This window comes from Mytilus galloprovincialis, chromosome 4, assembly GCF_965363235.1.
Source record: "Mytilus galloprovincialis chromosome 4, xbMytGall1.hap1.1, whole genome shotgun sequence".
In the NCBI taxonomy this organism is placed as follows: Eukaryota; Metazoa; Mollusca; class Bivalvia; order Mytilida; family Mytilidae; genus Mytilus; species Mytilus galloprovincialis.
Window position 1 is genome coordinate 58,848,602 of NC_134841.1, and position 19,628 is coordinate 58,868,229.

At 32.5% G+C, this 19,628-nt stretch overlaps 1 protein-coding gene across 2 annotated transcripts; it reads right to left on the minus strand.

Moving 5' to 3' along the window:
- Positions 1 to 776: 776 nt before the first annotated feature.
- Positions 777 to 8,168, minus strand: LOC143072546 (galactose-specific lectin nattectin-like). 2 transcript variants are annotated; one of them, XM_076247531.1, is made up of 5 exons: positions 7,974 to 8,168; positions 7,130 to 7,227; positions 6,235 to 6,264; positions 2,001 to 2,091; positions 777 to 1,665 (listed from the first exon to the last, which is right to left on the minus strand). In XM_076247531.1, exons 1-5 carry the CDS (start codon positions 8,017 to 8,019, stop codon positions 1,442 to 1,444), a joined length of 489 nt encoding a protein of 162 aa, XP_076103646.1. In that variant the 5' UTR covers positions 8,020 to 8,168; the 3' UTR covers positions 777 to 1,441. The 2 variants fall into 2 exon arrangements, with proteins under 2 accessions (XP_076103646.1, XP_076103647.1); XM_076247532.1 differs by lacking the exon at positions 6,235 to 6,264.
- Between the last annotated feature and the right edge of the window lie 11,460 nt (positions 8,169 to 19,628).

The following is a 19,628-nucleotide window of genomic DNA, read 5'->3' on the forward strand; positions in this document are numbered from 1 at the left end:
ATTCTTTTGCACAAAGGTGGCATTAAAGCAATACGCAACTGTCACCTAATCAATCAGTCTCACTATTCAATGTCTTAGTTACAAAAATACAGCAGTTTAAATAAATGATAACCTTAATAAGACTATTTTTATCATTTTCTCAAAATGAAAGCAAAAGTATAAATGGTCACAAATGTATTATTATACGTTTCACAATGTTGATATAGATTTAGCATGTCTATCAAAATGTACTAATCGGTTTATAATTTTTATTGTAGGGTTTGAGAACGAATCGGGCAAAAAGATCAGTGAAACATAAATCAAAATACGGTCATACTCACCATTCACCAGCCGAACTAGAGCAGATTGCTCGGGACATTGTTCGAGATTCACCTGCGCCTAAAATTACGGATCGATTCCCCATTCCTTGGAACTCTACTGAAACAAAAACGAATCGTACCGAAACGGCTGATACAAGTGGTTCCTTGGACCAGGCGGTCAATTTCGATAACTTAGTGAAACATATAGATAAACATCGCTCATGAGGATTTATTTTTCATAAATCCGATCGTTTTTCATCAAGTTGATATCATGCTAACTTGCAACAAGATGTAAAATATTTAAATCCGTGTAAATTTTAAAATATCATAAGACAGAAAATATAATCTTGAGACATTCTCATGCATAAGGCAATGACTAAAGATTTGATTATGTGCTGGAATGATTTGAAAGGGGAAAAATGTAATTTGAAATAACAGAAAAAAAACGCAATTGTCGAATAAATAAATATGAACAAAACAAATTAATAATTTTATTGTAAGTTCTTATAAATGATGACCAAGTCTACACAAGAATAATATGTGTATGATCGCCAATGAGACAACTCTCCACCAGAGACCATGTGACATAAAAGTTAGCGAAAAGATGTAAAATATTTAATTTCGTGTATATTTTTAAATGTGAAAAAGTATTATAATTTAATAGCATTACAGAAAAAATGCAATTACCGACTTAATAAATATATACAAAACAATGTAATTGTAAGTTCTGATCAATGATGACTAAATCTACATAAGAATACGCAAATGTGGTATGATTGCTAATGAGACAACTACGTACAAATAATCTAGAACAACGGCATCAAACGGACGCCTTGTATTTCAAAGCCCCCCTCAACACGTTGTTTTACATGATGAAAATTAGAAGAGTCATTATGAAAACTCTCACGAAGGAAAATAAAAAGAAGCTATTCGAACACACAAAATTTAATCAGAAGTATTTTTGTTCCTTCCTTTTTTTTTCTTTCTTTTTTTTTAATCAAAAAGGGTACTGAACGGACGAAGAACACATTTTTGAAAAGTGTATTTGAGTTCATGATGTGATTTTCTGATAAAACATAGTCTAATAAACTGTTTGGTTAATTAAAGCATGTATTTCAATAGGAGACGGTTCTAAATGAAAGTCACTCTTCAAATTCTTTTTCGCAAATGCTAAACTGATGTTTAGAACAATCATCATCATTCCAAAGGCCTCTGATGATGTTAAAAGTTTCCATACAATCTTCATTTCCATAACCATCATTTGGTTCACCCGAGTTCCAAAATGTTGGCTCTATTTTGCCATAAGTTGACGCCCAGCGCCAGTCAGATTCAGTCACATCATCTATCCCATCTATCCAATATTCTCCTGCAAAGAAAAAATATTATATGAAAGTACGTTATACTTTTTCATTGGAACTCTTTATCATTCAGCCATTTAAAAACTCGTCAGTTTTTTGTTGTTTGTGTTGATTTTTTTTCTTCTTTTCGTAATATCACTAAAGATACATAAATCTATTGCTCATAACATTTATTTTGTTCACCAAATTTTAAGTTATCTAAACACACACAGCTGAAAACTGTATTTTGTGATATAAGTATAATTGTTTGTTTAATTATATGGATTTTAATCAAAATATGTCTATCACTAAAATGTGTGCTATCTGTCCAAGAAATGTTACATAATACAGCAAAATAGCTTACCAGACAAATGCTTTAATTCGTCACGAATTAAATTTTTCTCTGTTTCAGATTCAATTCGTGCTAAATGTCCACCCAATGAAAGACAGTAATGCTGTAAAACATATTCAATGAATTAGAACATGTTTTGCTTATTCATGTTAACTATCTGTCGAACTCTGTCGCTTAGAGGCTTGTTCTATTTCAGGATGTCATCATTCTCAATATTTTATCTTTTAGAATACTAAATTAAATATATCAAAGACGATTATACGAGTGCGCGAGGACAGGCACCAGTGTTCGCCCTCCCCCCAACCCCCTCCAATAAGTAAATCCCATTCCCTATCATACATTTCTGACTTTTCAATATATATAAAAATAATGAGATGTGATTTGATTGCCAATGAGCCAACTTTCCATCAAAGTTAAAATGAAGATGTATATCAGCAATTTGTACCACATGTATACAAATATGCCATATTTTACCGAAATAACGTGCCAATCGACTAAAGAGATTCAGTTCTCCATCTTAAGTTGAAATCCAAGGGATCACAAAAAAAGTAATATACGAGAATTTTATTGACAGTATATAAGTCGATAATTAAATAAAAATAGTATGGAGTTTCTCTTTGTAATGACCATTTGGGATTGTATTTACATTTGAGTACATGTACACATAGGAACAATGAATAGCAAGTATTGCGGCGTTCAAGACATATGTATTACATATGTTATTACAGTAAACAATTTAAAAAGCAGATTTGAATGTTACTATGTCATCTATACATTTAATCCAACCGTTAGACTTCTCGTATGAATTGTTTTACTCATTGCAGGGCCTTTAATTGCTTATTATGTGGTATGGGTTTTGCAATTATCGAAAGCCGTACCGTGACCTACAGTTGTTAACGTTTGTGTAATTCGGCCACTGGTGAAGGATCGTCTCATTGGCAATCATAACACATCTTCGTAATTTTACACTTACTGTTATTGCATACCCTAATAAGTAGGTAGACAAAGTCACAAGTTTGTGAGCTAAACATATCAAAAAATATATATTCAATTATGTTTTTTTATGCCCCATTTATGGGCATTATGTTTTCTGGTCTGTGTGTCCGTCCGTTTGTCCCGCTTCAGGTTAAAGTTTTTGGTCGAGGTAGTTTTTGATGAAGTTAAGGTCCAATCAACTTGAAACTTAGTACACATGCTCCCTATGATATGATCTTTCTATTTTTAATGCCAAATTAGAGATTTCCCCCCATTTTTACGGTTCACTGAACATAGAAAATGATAGTGCGGATTGGGTATCCATGTACTGGGGACACATCTTGTTCTTTTTGACTCGCATCACGGTGCAATAGTTTCAGTCGAAATACACGCCATCTTAAAATAACTACTTATCACATATTGGTTCTTGTTGGTTGCTTTGTGATGCGGCTGAGATACAGCAAAAGCTATTGGTTTAAATGGGATAAAGAATTACAGACTTTTCTTGTCTCAGCTTAAAACATCAAATTCCGGAAAATTAACTGTGTGTATTTCAGTTCCGATCAACTGTCAATAATTCATGTTCGATTTTATATGCATATATTGTACACTGTAATTCAATAATGAAATTTCAATTATCAATACGTGTGTATTTGCTTTGTTAATCTGCAAATAAACTCATCATAGATACCAGGATTAAAACTTTATATTTACGCCAGACGCGCGTTTCGTCTACAAAAGACTCAAAATGAGATTAGGATAGAACGAAGCAGTCCAAAGCTTTTTACAAAGCTCAAACTTGTCGTCAATTAATGTCAGAGTGTTGAAATTTTTTTAAGCTGCACAATGGCGCTTTTGTCCATTTTAAGTTGAAGGACATCCTCTTGAATTGATTTTACTAGTTTATTGTCTGAATCTCCATATGTTTTAGCGTGTTATATGTATATAATTATTCAAAGTCATTTAAGGCCTTCCTCAATGAGCAGAATCCATACTTTGAGCAAGGACGTATAACTAACATAATATACGTCTTTGCTTTGAGTTACCAATTAAATGTTATTGGATTGCAAAGTTTTAAGTAATTCCAAAGAGATAATTTACACGGCAACACCACAAATTAAACTCCTTTTTCACATACGAAAAATTTCCTTTCAGTTTAATTAACCTTAAAAATTGAGAAATCATATGTGAAGCACCTTACCGACCGCGAATAAAAATGAATGTGACCTTAGATGGCAATGTTTCATGCCAATTATGACTAGGTTTTCTATACATTGTACTTACTGATGCTTGAACCCATGATAACGATCGTTGGTGAAAAAGATAACACGATGAATTATAACCCACAAACCAGCCAGAAGGACAAGCAGATAAAACACAGCCTAAGTGCAGATAATTAGCAAATGGTTAATCAATTATAGTATACTGTAAACCAACTTATTTTCGCGAGCGATTTATTTTCGCGACTTTTGCGAGTAGAAAAATAACGTGAATATAAATCGTCGCGAAAATGTACAACTTGGAGATTTCAATATTAAGCTACGGCATTTAAATGAAAAAATCGCGAAATTAAATAGCCGCGAAGTTGACCAGTAAGGGTAAAACGCGAAATAAAGTATCCGCGAAAATAAGTTGGTTTACAGTATGTAAACGATAGTCGCTATAAATCAACAACCCGACCATAGAACAAACAATTGCAGAAGGTCACCAACAGGTCTTCAATGCAGCGAGAAATTCCCGCACCCGGAGGCGTCCTTCAGCTGGCCCCTAAACAAATATATATACTAGTTCAGTGATAATGAACGCCATACTAAGGCCACACCAATTTAATTTCTTGTTCTACGGATTTTTGGACTCAAAAATTTGGGGCGAGCGAGCGATTTGAAAATTTTAATAAAAAAATATTTAATTTGCAAATTTTTGAGGCGAAGCTTGAAAAGTAAAGGCGAGCGACTATATTTTTTTTTTGTAAACATAAAATAGTAGGTTTTGACAATAATTAAACTTGATTTATAACTTGTACTTTGACATGTCTTTATAATTTCTGAAGTATTTTTTCCCTATACACCAAGAAATAATTAAATCTGGTCTATGTATGTGTGACTGACAATGAGACAATTCTCCATCCAAGTCATAATCAGTTTGGGGGCAACCCCTTAATGTTATAAATATCCCTTTTACATGTTTTATGAGGGATCAATATAAGTTATAATATATTTGTTTGTACAAAAGGGCTCATATTTTCTCAAAGAACTATATATCTATCTAGTATTAAATGGTCAAAGCATGTCCAAGAATTATGTAATATTCCTGGACTAATTAACCATGTTAAATTAACACATTTACTTTAACAGTTTAATATTATTCAAAATAAGTGGACCCCTCTTTTAGAAAAAGTTTAAAATATGATGTAACTCTCCTCTTTTTGAGTACAAAATTCTAAGTTTTCAAAGGTTTTGTATAGAAGAACTATACCAATCCTTGGTATTTCTATTTTCTTTTCTACATCAGTAAAATGACCCCTTGTCTGAGGGAGGGTTGTTCTCAACCTGACAATAACAAACACAGGTCAAAGTACGGCCTTTTACACAGGGCTTTGATACAGACCAAACAGCAAGCTATAAAGGATCCCAAAATTATTAGCGTACACAATTCGAACAGGCAAACCAACGATCTAATTTATATATCCAAACGGGAAAAATTATACCAATGAACAACATCAACAAACGGTAACTGCTGAACGACAGGCCCCTGAATCAATCAGGACAGGTGCATAAACATGCAGAGGCTATAGATAGTTTTGTTTTGCCAGCATAATATAATTGCAGTTGAAGGCAAATCCTTCAGAAGTTCTTTGTACTTTATTCTAACAACGAGCATTTTTTAATAGGGAATATAACTAAGTAAGGGGGAAAGAAACCAATGTTGATATCTTTTTATAATATTTACAAAAAAAAAACGGTGCGGGAAATAGACATGATTACATTTCCGGATGCGGGTAGCGGGAATAAAAAAAAAAATAAAAAAATTCTGTTTTGAAAAAAATAGGTGCGGGCGGGTCCGTCGAACAAGGAATCAAATTGGTGTGGCCTAAACTCCAAATTGTACACAAGAAACTAAAATTAAAAATAATACAAGACTAACAAAGGCCAGAGGCTCCTGACTTGGGACAGGTGCAAAAATGCGGCGGGGTTAAACATGTTTATGAGATCTCAACCCTCCCCCTATACCTCTAGCCAATGTAGAAAAGTAAACGCATAACAATACGTACCTTAAAATTCAGTTCAAGAGAAGTCCGAGTCTGATGTCAGGAGATGTAACCAAAGAAAATAAACAAAATGACAATAATACATAAATAACAACAGACTACTAGCAGTTAACTGACATGCCAGCTCCAGACTTCAATTAAACTGATTGAAAGATTATGTCTTCATCATATGAATATCAGGCACAATCCTTTAAGTGCATCAATATTAACGCCAAAATATGCAATCTTTAATGACCTGACAACAGTATCGTAACTATATCTACTTAGATAATTCCTTAACCGAGGCCCCCACTTAAATTTGCGCTTTATGCCCCTCCCCCTCTCCCATTTTATACCATACAGGTAGTTTACCAGACAAATGGTTTAATTCATCACGAATTAAATTTTTCTCCGTTTCAGATTCAATTTGTGCGAAATGTCCACCCAATGACAAACTGTAATGCTACAATTAAAAAAGTTTTTGGCTATTTTAGTTCCATGTAACTACCTTCATTACTCGTTCGCATCAATTCTAAGGTTGTTCTATTACATAATGTTTAGAAACTCCTTGTTTGTTCGAATCTTTTATGATTTAAAAAAATGAAATTGAAGTCGTTCGACAACAATGAAAACTGACAACCAGAAGACCTGAGAGTTCACGTATTAGTTTCTTTTGAGATTCATTTTGTTTTTGTGTATTTTACATCACTTTTTGTCTAACTATACAGTAAATACAATGTATAGAAAATGTAGTGAAAGCGAGTCATCTTGCATGCCATCTGGATTTACCATTAAAAAAACACATACTTCAGTAAATAAATAAAATAAACAAGAATGTATATCGTATACAGGATTCGAATCTAGGAGTTAATCTTAGTATATAAGACTTCGTGCTATAGCTACAGTACATTGTACTTACCGATGCTTGAACCCATGGTAACAATCGTTGATGAAAAAGATAACACGATGAGTTATAACCCACAAACCAGCCAGGAGGACAAGCAGATAAAACACAGCCTATGTGCAGATAATTTACAAATAGTTAATCTTAAGGACGAATAGTTAGTCGCTATTCAAGGCACATACTTGTAATTCTCCACAAGTCTTTCATCTTCGCTAGCCAGGTTACGATCCACTCCCGTTCTCTCGGGAGTGGATCGTTACCCTTGGCTAGCGAAGATGCAAGTCTTTATAGCCAGTTTTTTTCTAATTTACAGGCTTATCCAAAATAATATTAATTGAAAGAAAGAGGAATACCGAATTTGTAAAACAACGATATTTTTATGAAATGTGTCCAGCGGCAAAAACGAAAGTCTTCCTTTAACGTTGAAGGCGTAGTATCGACAACTTTTAGCTTCGTTATAAGCACATCGAATGAGCTATAAAAAAAAACTAAGCTTATTTAAAGTAGTCTTCGTTTAATTTGTCCAGAGAACTGTGAAAGATGAATGGAATTTCCTACAAATAAGTGTTTTTCAAGCTCATTTGTCATAATACACATAACATTTTCGCGGTTCATTGAATACGAAATTTGGTCAATGCTTTCACACCCAAATAAAATTACAAAAAAGAATCACAAAGTCTTAGGTGCCTGTGGTATTTGTATCATAGCATCTTATATACAGCATAAATCACTACCGTGGTATATCATGTGTGTTTATTTTTATGACAAAATATTGTGTATGCTTTAAACCCGTTCAAGACGACATGAATACATATATAAATAAGTAAACTTGACTATTTTGAAACATAATTATACTTACATGCTGATAACAACAAGAACAAAGGAACTGACTTCGTCATAGCCATGAACTTTCGAATGATCTAGTACTAAAATTTATAATCGTCGACTCTTTCACTAGTTATAATATCTAAACTAAGGTACTATGGTATCTTGATTTTCTCCTGTTTCCTTAATTTCAGTGTAACCTTGTCAAGAACTTCATATAATAATGACCTGCAATTCAAGACTTAGATAACCTTGTTTTGTTGTAGGATATATTTGATTGGATGAAACATTTACTTCTGTGCACTAGTTCTATATATGTATATTGTTATGTCATAAATGTAGGTATAAAATGGAAAAGCAACGAGAATAACTTCTTCGGTTAACAACAAATAACGACTAGTTAAAAATTAAATACAGTCAGGATTCTACTTCGTCAAAATTATCTCCCCATTACGCCAGTTCATTTTCACAATCGTATAAATGGAAGCCATTGTAGGGATGACGCGCTGCCAATTGTGCTCTTGGAAACCGATAAATTTATCCACATTGCACCATTACGACTCTTATATGCCATTTGTATTTTAAAAAACAAATGTACCAACTAGCAAATGAGCATCAGTTAATGGTCTTGTCTGCATTGATTCAACTTAAAACTATTGTCTGATCGGTTTGTTAGGTGGAATTTCCGAAAATTCCTAAACATTTAAAAAAATTCTAATTAAATATTTCGTGGAAGGGCAGACTAGATTTTTGTTAGTGGTTGAAAACTATAAATATAGAATAAAGGACTTTTTGTTTTTGATACTGACTTTATCACAGTAAAATATCAGGTGAGCCCGAAGGAAGACTGTCATCAAGTACTTTTAGTTAAAAAAAAAATATCTATTCTAACACACCTACTCTGTTTTTGTGATTCATTAGATAGGTATTTCACTTGACCCATATATTTCATCTTTTAGCACTGTGATTTTTTTAAGTTATAAAGTCAACCTGTAGCTTTGATATATAAAAAATATAGAATCTGAAGCGAGACGATGTATGAAATATTCTTACTTTGTACGATATCAAGACAAGATGTTCAACTCAAACACGCCCTAACATAAAAAGGTGTACTCGATTTTCTCTTTTCGATACAATTGTTACCCTTTTTTTGGATTTTTTCTTGAGTCACATAATGGAAGGGCAGACACGAAAATTACTGAACTAATAGATTGATATGTTTTCCGTCCGTGGTAAAAAAAAATTTAAATCGGAGGTTATGACGTTACGCACGGTATTCGGTCTATTTTTCATTTGACCATTTCTTCATGCATAAGTAGGACAAAAAGAAATCAATTCTGCGTATTATTAAATAATTACTGGTCTTGATTCATCATTCGAATCGAAATTAAATCAAACCTGATTTTAATAAATTTAATGTTATGTATTATTACATAATTAAGCAATGATTCCGTGTTCATAATGCTATTTTTGCCGTGTAAGACGTAACAACAATAACTAACCATCCAAATATAAACGAAGAAAACATATAAACTATTAAATGAATTTTGATAAAATTTGTACAGATGGGATATAATATGATCATATTTATGGTGTGAAACGGTGGAGATAAATATCCTGTCAGTTCGCAATCGAGCGGCTATTTACGAAAATCAAAAGAGCTGTAAGATTTGAAAATTCGAGTATACAAAAATGATAGTACGCATTTTGATATATCAATATTTTCACATAAATTATAGAAAAGGTTCGCTATCTCTACATGAAAATGTGATTTTATTTAATATTACGTACACATTTTTATTTCTAACACAGCTTCTCTCATTTTTATTTTTTTTAGTATTTTCCGTGTCTCCCTTAAATGTTACCATAGAGCAAATATTCAAGATTTTTCAGTACCATGATATTTTAGGGTATTTTAAATTTGTGACAGACAAATACAATATGAAAAACTGACATGTGATTTTTTTCAAGATTTGTTTAAGCCTTTAATATTAAAGTCATATGAAACGAGTGAGTGGTGAAAAATAATGTTTTTCCAATTCTTGAACCAATGCATGTATGTATCACAAACTAAGTCCTCTGTGCACGATTTTATCATTATTTACGCAAATATATCGTATAATCGTCAATTTTTTTTCTCTCTGTCTGTTATGATTTAACAAATATGGCTGCTCATTAAATGCCGTGTTTTGAAGCCGAAGTTTACCGATTGTCACCTTATAGTAAATAAATAACAAAAAGCATGGGTATTGAGCACGTGCTTAACATGTACAATCAGGTAATTGTTTATTTTAATGACAGATTCATGCGTATTGCGATCACCGGATTTTTACGAGGAGGGTTACGCTCAGGTCAATATGCATACGGAAAATATGTCGGCGAATTGCTTCATGGAAGCAAGCAATTAAAAATAAGTAAACTTCTTCTAAATGTGGACAAATTAAAGAATTTTCCTCAGAAAAAAGTATATGTACAAAAGTTTTATAATGAAAACTATCCATTTAGTTGAACAGATGCATATTTTTTTTTAATTTGAGGTTTCATATGACTTTAAGGAAATGCTATTTATTTCATCAATTTCCACCAAGTTGTCCGTGTCTCCCGAAAATGTTACCACGTCCAAATTGAACGTTATTTGCACGGAACGTCAATGTAACGTAATATATATAATTTTATTTTCCATTGTCTGAAAGTTTAGAATTTGTGTGTCTTTAGCATTTGACACGTTCTCATCAATGTTTTGTAAACCTTTCAATGATCTTAAAGGCGTCGAAGTTTTTGGTAAAAAATAAGTTTTCTATAATACTTTGGAACATTTGAAGGCTAACATTTATACTCTTAAAGCAATAAACAGCTTTTGTACTGGCTGTATCCACGCGATATATTAATAGTAGTTAAACATCAAAATGTCAGCTGTATTAAAATATAGTGCAAAGCTTTGACGTTTTGTACAGAAGTCGGTTGAAATAATTGAAAAACTACGTCGAGTAACGTTAGTATACCATTACTAAACCAAATACTGTGCATTTTCTACATCCAACTTGAAAGATAGCCATGTCGTCGACTTGATATCTAATTGTTCTGTTTAACTATGTTCTAGATAAATTGAAAACTTATGCAAATGGTGTTTTTAAAATAAAACACTTCGTAATTGAGAAGAAAATTGCCATTTTATTTGTTTCTATTAACTTTTAAAAATTTTGTCACTATAGGTACCGATTATCAGGTTATCTGCATGTTGATATCGTAAAATATCAGCTGCGAGACATAATATGAAGCTTTTTGTCGAGTGAGCGTAGCGAACGAGATCAACAAGCCTTCATATAATGTCAAGCAGCTGATATTTTACAATATAAATACAGTCGACTCTCGTTATGTCGAAGTCAGCCGGACCAGAGAAATATTTCGAGATACACGTAGTTCGACTCAAACGAACACCGGAAGTTCGACAATCTAAGAGACACAACTCTTGCTTAGCTTGGTAAAGCTAAAATAAATCCGGGTGAATATGACAAGGGGATCGATATTCTAGTATCAGATCGATGTATTTGTATGTCACAGTCTTTTATTATTATAATGACTGTTATTTTTACTTATTCAATTGTTTCAATTAAAAAAAAATCCTATGGCTTTTCCAAGAGAGTAATTTCCAATTGACAGTTTCGTAATTCAGGTCGCTAATAGCTAACAAAATTGTTTATTCTCGGATACAAGAGATTTAAGAAAATTTTGATTTCTATTCATTTTGTTTTATCTCACTCTTTGTTTTCAAAAGAACATATAATAAGATTAAAGACGCCGTTTGAGTAGTTTTTAGGTGATCATCAACGGAAGCCATAATCCTCACTTTATACACACCCAAGCTCATTAGTGTAAATCACAAATTAATTGTTTTGTAAACAATTGAAATACTTTTTCATGAACATCAACAATTTATCACTAATTATTTGTAAAAATTCTACAAAAGATAATCTTAGGAAAACACTCATGGAAATAGCATGTCATTAATCAATACAGTGGTCAGTGACCGGAAATTTAATTACACGTGTATTGTCAGATTAACTCTTCAATCCATTTAAATCCCGGAGGTCATGTTTTGACATATGTGTATTAGTTCGAGATAAAAAATGATTTTTGAATGCTTTTGTTAACCTTGGGACCGTAAATTTAGTTCGACTCAACCGAAATTTCGACTCATCCAATTTCGACTCATCAGGAGTCGAATTACATACTTTTGTATGGAATAAAGTTTGGGACCACGTGAAAACTTCGACTCATCCGAAATTTCGTGTCAACCGAGTTCGAGACAACGAGAGTTAACTGTATGCAGATAATCTGATAATCGATTTATCGGGCTAAATTTGCGTGTTTCGGAAGTGGTTTCTTTGTTTCACCAGCACACAAAAGATGACTTGATAAGTTCGGGTCAAAGTTATTAACGTCGGTTCAAACATTATGACGTCGCTGATATGTCCGGGTCAAAGTTATTAAGGCCGGGTCAACGTATTTGACGTCACAAAGACATGATACGGAATAATATTAAGAGCTGAACAGAGTGATATAGACAGTGGGACGACCGATAATAAACATTACAGTAAGCATTTACCGCCTTCTCTAACAAAGAGCTTCGATTCTTTTGTTCTATTTCAACCGGGTTTCCGACTGAATAAGCCCACTTTTAATTTTGCGCTCATGTACCTATGAGAGTACTTACAAGACAGACGGACACAGGGATACAAAGACGAAACAAAAAACTCACAGTATTTGTTCTTTCATTAATTTTTTAAAAACAAAATGAGGGCCCTGAGAACAATAACAATAACGACGGACGAATGACACATAAGACCTATTTGAGAACTTCATTTGCATTTGTAGTACATGATATGATTTCCTGATAATAAAAAAGAACTAAGAACATGTTTGTGTATTTTAAGCATTTATCTCAGCATGATCCGTTTCTTAACGAAAGAAGGACACTATTTAAATTCTAGATGATGACAAAAGTACAACAGACTGAATTATAATGACTGAGTTTGTGCTTCCAACCAACAGAACACATTTGTATTATATAAATAAGATGTGGTATGAGTGCCAATGAGACAAAACCAGCTTGAATAGATTTGATTTTAAGATTTATTTCAACCTAATTTCTGCTACAGTTTAAATTAAGATATTTTACTGGTATGTCCGAACACAAATAAACACGAATGATTATAGAAGAAAGATTATTTTATCCAATATATATAATAACTTACGGAATATTAAATACTAGTATTGACATACAATCCAGGGTTGCATTTAAATATCGGGAAGTTTGGCTAAATATTTTTTTGTCGATGATTGCTTTAGTAAAATTGACCAATGACCGCATCAAAAATACAACACTCGTATATCATTTACTGCATATTCAATCTTTCGAGTATTACATTGCTCTGTAGTTCATTTGTGCATTTCCTTATTCTTCAAATCTATTATTTTAAATTGCTACAAAACATTTACATTTGGCTCTCTTAAGCAAACAATGTATATGTATAAATCATATGTAGTAGACCATTTTTTTAACGAATTTTCTAGTTAATTAATTGAATTAGAAATAGGAATGTGGTTTTTAAAACGTTTCACAGCCTTACTTGTTCTTGGTAAGTTTATTTTTTCTTGGTAAAATAACATTTTAACACAGTAACTTTATTCAATTATTTATATGCTGGAGCATTGGTCATTGTGATTTAAAAGCAGCGGTTTTTGCACACATCTTTAAACTTAAAAAAACTCTCTAATGAAATTAAATCGAATGTTAATGAACATCCCTTTTGATAATCGGTTCAATTTTACAGACATGTCAGCGGAGAATATTTGAAAAAAAGATTTGATAATGAATACCCTTCGACTAGCGGCTCAAGGAATTATTACTTTCTCTCGACTGATATTTATGTTGCAAATATCCCTCCTTAACATAAAATATCTGTTCAATATTTTGGGGAAAAAAACGTTGGAATACGAAAAAGTACGATGGTTAAATTTTGTATTCCCAAGTCGATTCCCTGTCATTAAACTATACGAAAAACTCAAAATACATGTATGCTTTCAGGTTCAGTAACATGCCAAGATTATACACTACAAGGTATGGTGAACAATTTATTTTATTTGTAGTACTGTTTCTGAATTGAACAGTCGTCTGAAACACTTCTGGATTTTTTTCATGTCAAGAGACTTAAAATGTAGTCCAGGAAAAGTTCGAAAAGTTGTTGTTCTACTTAGGCAGTAGTTAGTGCTTTGGTAATAAATTTTGACTGAGTCTTTGTTTTGTTTGTCTTACTGTTTTATAATACTTCATAGTTTCAAATCTACTGTGTAAAACTTGTTTAAAAAATATATTTTCATGCTTTTTACTTACAGCTTTTAATTCTTTTTCCTGTTGATGCATCTTTTTCTGTTTTACAAGTTTGTTCGCTTATATACTTACCTTATTTTAAGTTGCTACATTGCTGCTGTTTTGAGATATGAAAAGCTGACCAGCGAATTGGTAATTGGGCTGATTTTTAGGTACCCGAATGCTCTTGAGTATTTAAGCATATTTTTTGGCGATTCGTGATATCTTTATTGATTCCACATTATACTATCATATCTACGGGTTTTTAGATTCCGAGTCGAGTAAATGTATATTATTCAGCGTTGTTTTTGAGAATTAAAAACAATTTCAGATATAGTGATTAAGTTCAAAATCATTATATATAGTTTACATTTGTATGCTATCTTTTACTGTGACAAAATAACCTAATTATTAACGACAGTAATGCCCTAAAAAATGTGTATTCCGTTTAATGTATGACTTTTACGCGGGAAAGAATTCAATTGACCTTCCATTCCCCATTCCAATAGACAACTTTCGAGTTCTTTGCAAATCCGTCAAAAACTTATAATGCTATATTGAACGAATTATTCGACAAATTAAATTATTTTAATTGATATTCAGCACTGCTATCATAAGGAAATTGTGATTAGGTACCTACGGAACAAATATCATTTCTAGTTTATCCTGCACAATAACGATCGATAAGACGCTTGACGAACGTTACTAGTGCATGGATACAGGCGATCCCCTCCATCTGGTAAATGACGTCATAAAGGCACGCATTATTTTAAATTGTTTTTGGAGTGTAATTTACTGACTGTCATTTAATTTGATCTCTTATAGTCATGGTAGCAAAACAGAATCAACATTTGACGTCGGGTTTGTATTTTAAGAATTGAATGCTTCTTTTTGTAACTTCATTGGGGTGTAAAAGCGTTGACCGAAGTACATTTTGTATGAATTCCGCGCTTCATTCTAAAAATGTGCACACGTTCAACGCTTTTACAACCCTATGAAGTTACAAAAAGAAGCATTCAATACTTATAATTACATATTTTAGCTATGATCATGAAAACACGAATTTTATAATTTTTTTATTTAATTCACCTGTGCACTTTATTGTGGGACCACGTGTTATCACGAAAGGAAAGTTTTATTGAATAATGCAATTGCTTAAGGAATAACACGTGATGTGCAGTTAGCCAATCATAATAAAGAATTATAATGAAACATACATCTAATGTAATTATAAATATATATATATATTATGTATTTGTGAATATTCATGGACTTATATTATTAAAAATAAGTGGATCCCCCTTTCAGAAAAGTTATTCCAGATATAATTGATTTTCGCCCTTTTAGTATGTTTGGATCAACCCTCTATATAGTGTTTATACCTGTATAGAGGGATGATCCTTCTATAGAGAGATATACTTATATCCTTCTGCAAAACAGGAAGATTGCAAAATATAAAAATCAAAAACTCAATACTGCAAAACTATTGATGATTATGATTGTAATTATTCTGATAATCATGGGCGTCATCATTAGCAAATACCGTGAATATTTGTTGATGTTAAAAAAGGAGCAACTGTAACTCAACGACTATGGAAGGGAATATCCGCCAAAATTAAACAATTCTTAATTTGTGAAATCAAATTCTTAATTCGTTACATGCAATTTCTTAATTTGTAAAATGTAATTTCTTAATTTGTAACATGTATTTTTTCCATCCGTTACATGAATTTCTTGATTCGTAAACACAATTTCTTACTGATTTGTTAACGTATTTTCTTCATTCGTTACATGAATTTCTACATTTCTTAATTTGTGAAATGTAGTTACTTTGTTTGAGTCACGTTTTGTGAGATGGAAAATATTGGGTACGAGTTTGCGAAGGTACGAGTTTACATAGCTCCACAGCGACCTCGTGTTGAAAATTGTGAAACTACTTTATTCTAGATTTGTAATACTTCTAGACTTATCAACTTCTTGATTTGTAACATGTTGATTTGTAACTTGAATTTTTTCTTTAGAAACGGAACTTCTCATTGGCTGGCAGTGGTAACAATTGCACAGCCGCGATCTCACAAAACGTGACTCAAGCAAAGTAACTTCATTTCACAAATCAAGAAATGTAGAAATTCATGTTACAAATTAAGAAATTGCATGTTTCTTATTAAGAAATTGCATTCACAAATTAAGAATTGCATAATTATGGCGGATATTCCCTTCCATAAATGACGTCAATGTATTTTCATCTTAAAATAAAAATAAAAAGATGCGGTATGATTGCTAATAGACAACTATTCATCAGCGATCAACTATAATAGGTCATTGTACGTCTTTTAACAAGAGAAACTCCAATGAAGTTCCTAACATGGCAAACCAAAAATGCCAATAGCTGATTTATGTACAAAACAATAAACAAAAAGCAAATATGGAAAACAGCCCCAAAATCAACCACTGAATGACAGGCGACTGACTCGAGTGAGGCACATAATGTAGTAGGATTAGACATATTAGCGAGTGCTCAACCCCCTTCGAACAAAAGTGTAACATAAAAAATGTATTAACAAATTGTAAAAATCATTTTCTCTTAGTCTGAAAAATTATACAAAGAGGGTATAATATGTCAAATTGAAGAAAATAAATATTTCAAAACTCTTGCCGTTTAGTACATTTTATATTGAAGTGTGACTCATCATCGAGTCGACTGTAGATTTCTATAGACGGCATTATCTGTTTTCTACAGCCTGTCCCTTTCAATTATCAAACTACTATTATCATGTTCTGTGAAACTAACAAAGTTAGAAGTATCAAATATGTCAATATCTCATTTCAAAAAAGTTTTCTAAGCTTGATTTATTTTCTTTCAATTTATTTTCCTTTTTTCCATTAATGTTTACAAATGATTTTTTTCCCAATTTTTATGAATTCAGTTCCGCGGGTTTTTTTAATATCAAAAGATAACGTTTTGAAACAAATGAATTTTCTTTTTTCCTAGACAAGCTTAAATCGAACGATTTCAAAAGACTTCAAATTTTTACTGGAATAAAAATATTCAGACTACATTCGGATATTGTTTTTTCAACTGAGTATCCATACATAAAAAATTCTACAACAATAAAAAAAAAGATTTAACCCATGAATCAAATAGTTTAAGCTGGTGAGATATCCAATTCGTTCAATGTTTCTGCTTTGCAACTGTCAAATCATGCTTTTCGAACATTTCATACACAACTATTCATTTGCTTTGGTGTTAGAACTATGTTCCAAGATATATCTACTCATAAGTTAATTCTAGTTGAATATTATAAACTTAGATGTGTTACAAAAAAAAGTCATGTTCGATTACTTATTTTAGATTTGGATCCATGCAACATCCACACAGAAAACAAGGGTGATATGAGAGATAAATTCTTGTTTTTATACAAACAGTTGTCTGACAATGTATTAAACACCACAAATCGATCATTTATGAATTTTATGATAAAAGCTTGTAGTAATGTTTACGTAGCACTGAGTGAAACACAAACCTTTAATGCACCAAAAAACTACTACAAAGTTGTTATTGGCTTAACTAATGATGGCGTTTCCCTAAGGAGAACCAGAGGTGAAGTGTTTTTTTAATAAAACGAACTCACAGCTCATGGACTGTTCAAAATACCGACAGTTTTGGATAAGTTGGAAAAACGGACATTTGAAACTAGGCGGAGGCATATATCTAGACAAATATATATTAGCAGACTGGATCGATCAGCGCCCATTCACAGTAAATGCTATTGGCTTAATGACTAAACATGGATCTGTAGGAGATTGGAAGATATTTGATGGTAAGTCTATATATTGTAAATAATACTAACATTTATGGTAAACGCCAATGACACTACAGAGAAACACCAAAAACACAGAATAAATCTACAGATGTGTCCAAAGTATAACCTACAAATAGAAGCAATTACTTAGAACAACAAATAGAATGTAAAAAAAATCAAGACAATTAAATGTTGATCGCTTCGTGAACCCTGATGAATGGAAAGAGACGACCAGAGGCGGATTTAGGGGGGGCCCAGGGGGCCCGGGCCCCCCCTTTTTGGGAAAAAATTTGGTTGCTTATATAGGGAATCACTGAAGCGTGACTGGAGCGGGCCCCCTCTTAGGTCAGTCAGTGGGCCCCCACTTATGAAAATTTCTGGATCCGCCATTGACGACAGTTGATTAAAAAATGCCAGCAATAACGAACATGGTTTATAACCAGTGAATAACAGCGTCATGTCGGCAGAGGAAAAGACCTGTCGCCAAATATTGTTTTATTCATTTTTTTGCATTCAAATGTCAATTTATATAATTTTTCGCTACGTACAGATGCTGATACAGGATTTCAAAAGGAGGTTAGTTAGTCAACGTTTAAACTGATTTTTGTAAAAAGTTTATGCATTTGCATTTATCAAATATGTAGCTTCATATGAGGGACCGGGCCCCTGTCCCCCTTTTAACATGCCTCTGACATACACACTAAAGCAAATTGTAAATAGAAATTACAGATGAAACCACTTCAAGCTTTTATATTGACACATGTACGTTTAACTTAAAATTGGGACCAATAACCATACTTCCCTTTCAGTTGCAGGCACCTTTGTTGGACACTTCAGCACGTGTAATACAAAAGATATCAGGGCAGTTGAAACAATACTTTTGGCTACTGTCGTTAGATCTAGACTTCAATGCACTGACAAATGTAGTACCCTTGCGGAATGTACCGGTTTTAACTACAACGCCAACACAAAAGAATGTGAACTTATTTCGTCTAGTTATGATTTTAAATTGTCAACATCAAATGAATCCAACTTCTATCGAAAATGTTTTCCTAGTAGTTGTGGCAGCTGTCCGGCATGTTTGTTGTAATTTCAACTCAATTGGTTTCGATTTACAAAATAGGTTTAGCAGATACATGTATGAGCCAATGGTATGCTCTAAAATATATTTTGCACTCAGTTTTTGGGAATAAATGGATAATAACTTTTCACAAAAAGATTTTCAAGCAGTATATAAGGGCAACAGTAATATACCACTGTTCGGAGGTCATAAATCAATTGAGAGAAAACAAATCCGGGTTACAAATTAAAACCGAGGGAAACTCATTAACTATTAGAGGAAAACAACGAAACAACAGACGTACTAAAGTGCAACAAAAACAAACGACAATACAACACACACAGGAACGAACTATAAGATAACAACTGCCATTTTCCTGTCTTGGTACAGGACATTTAAAACAAATGTACCAAGATGATTATTTGTAAGGCTTTCGCTCATATATATATATATATA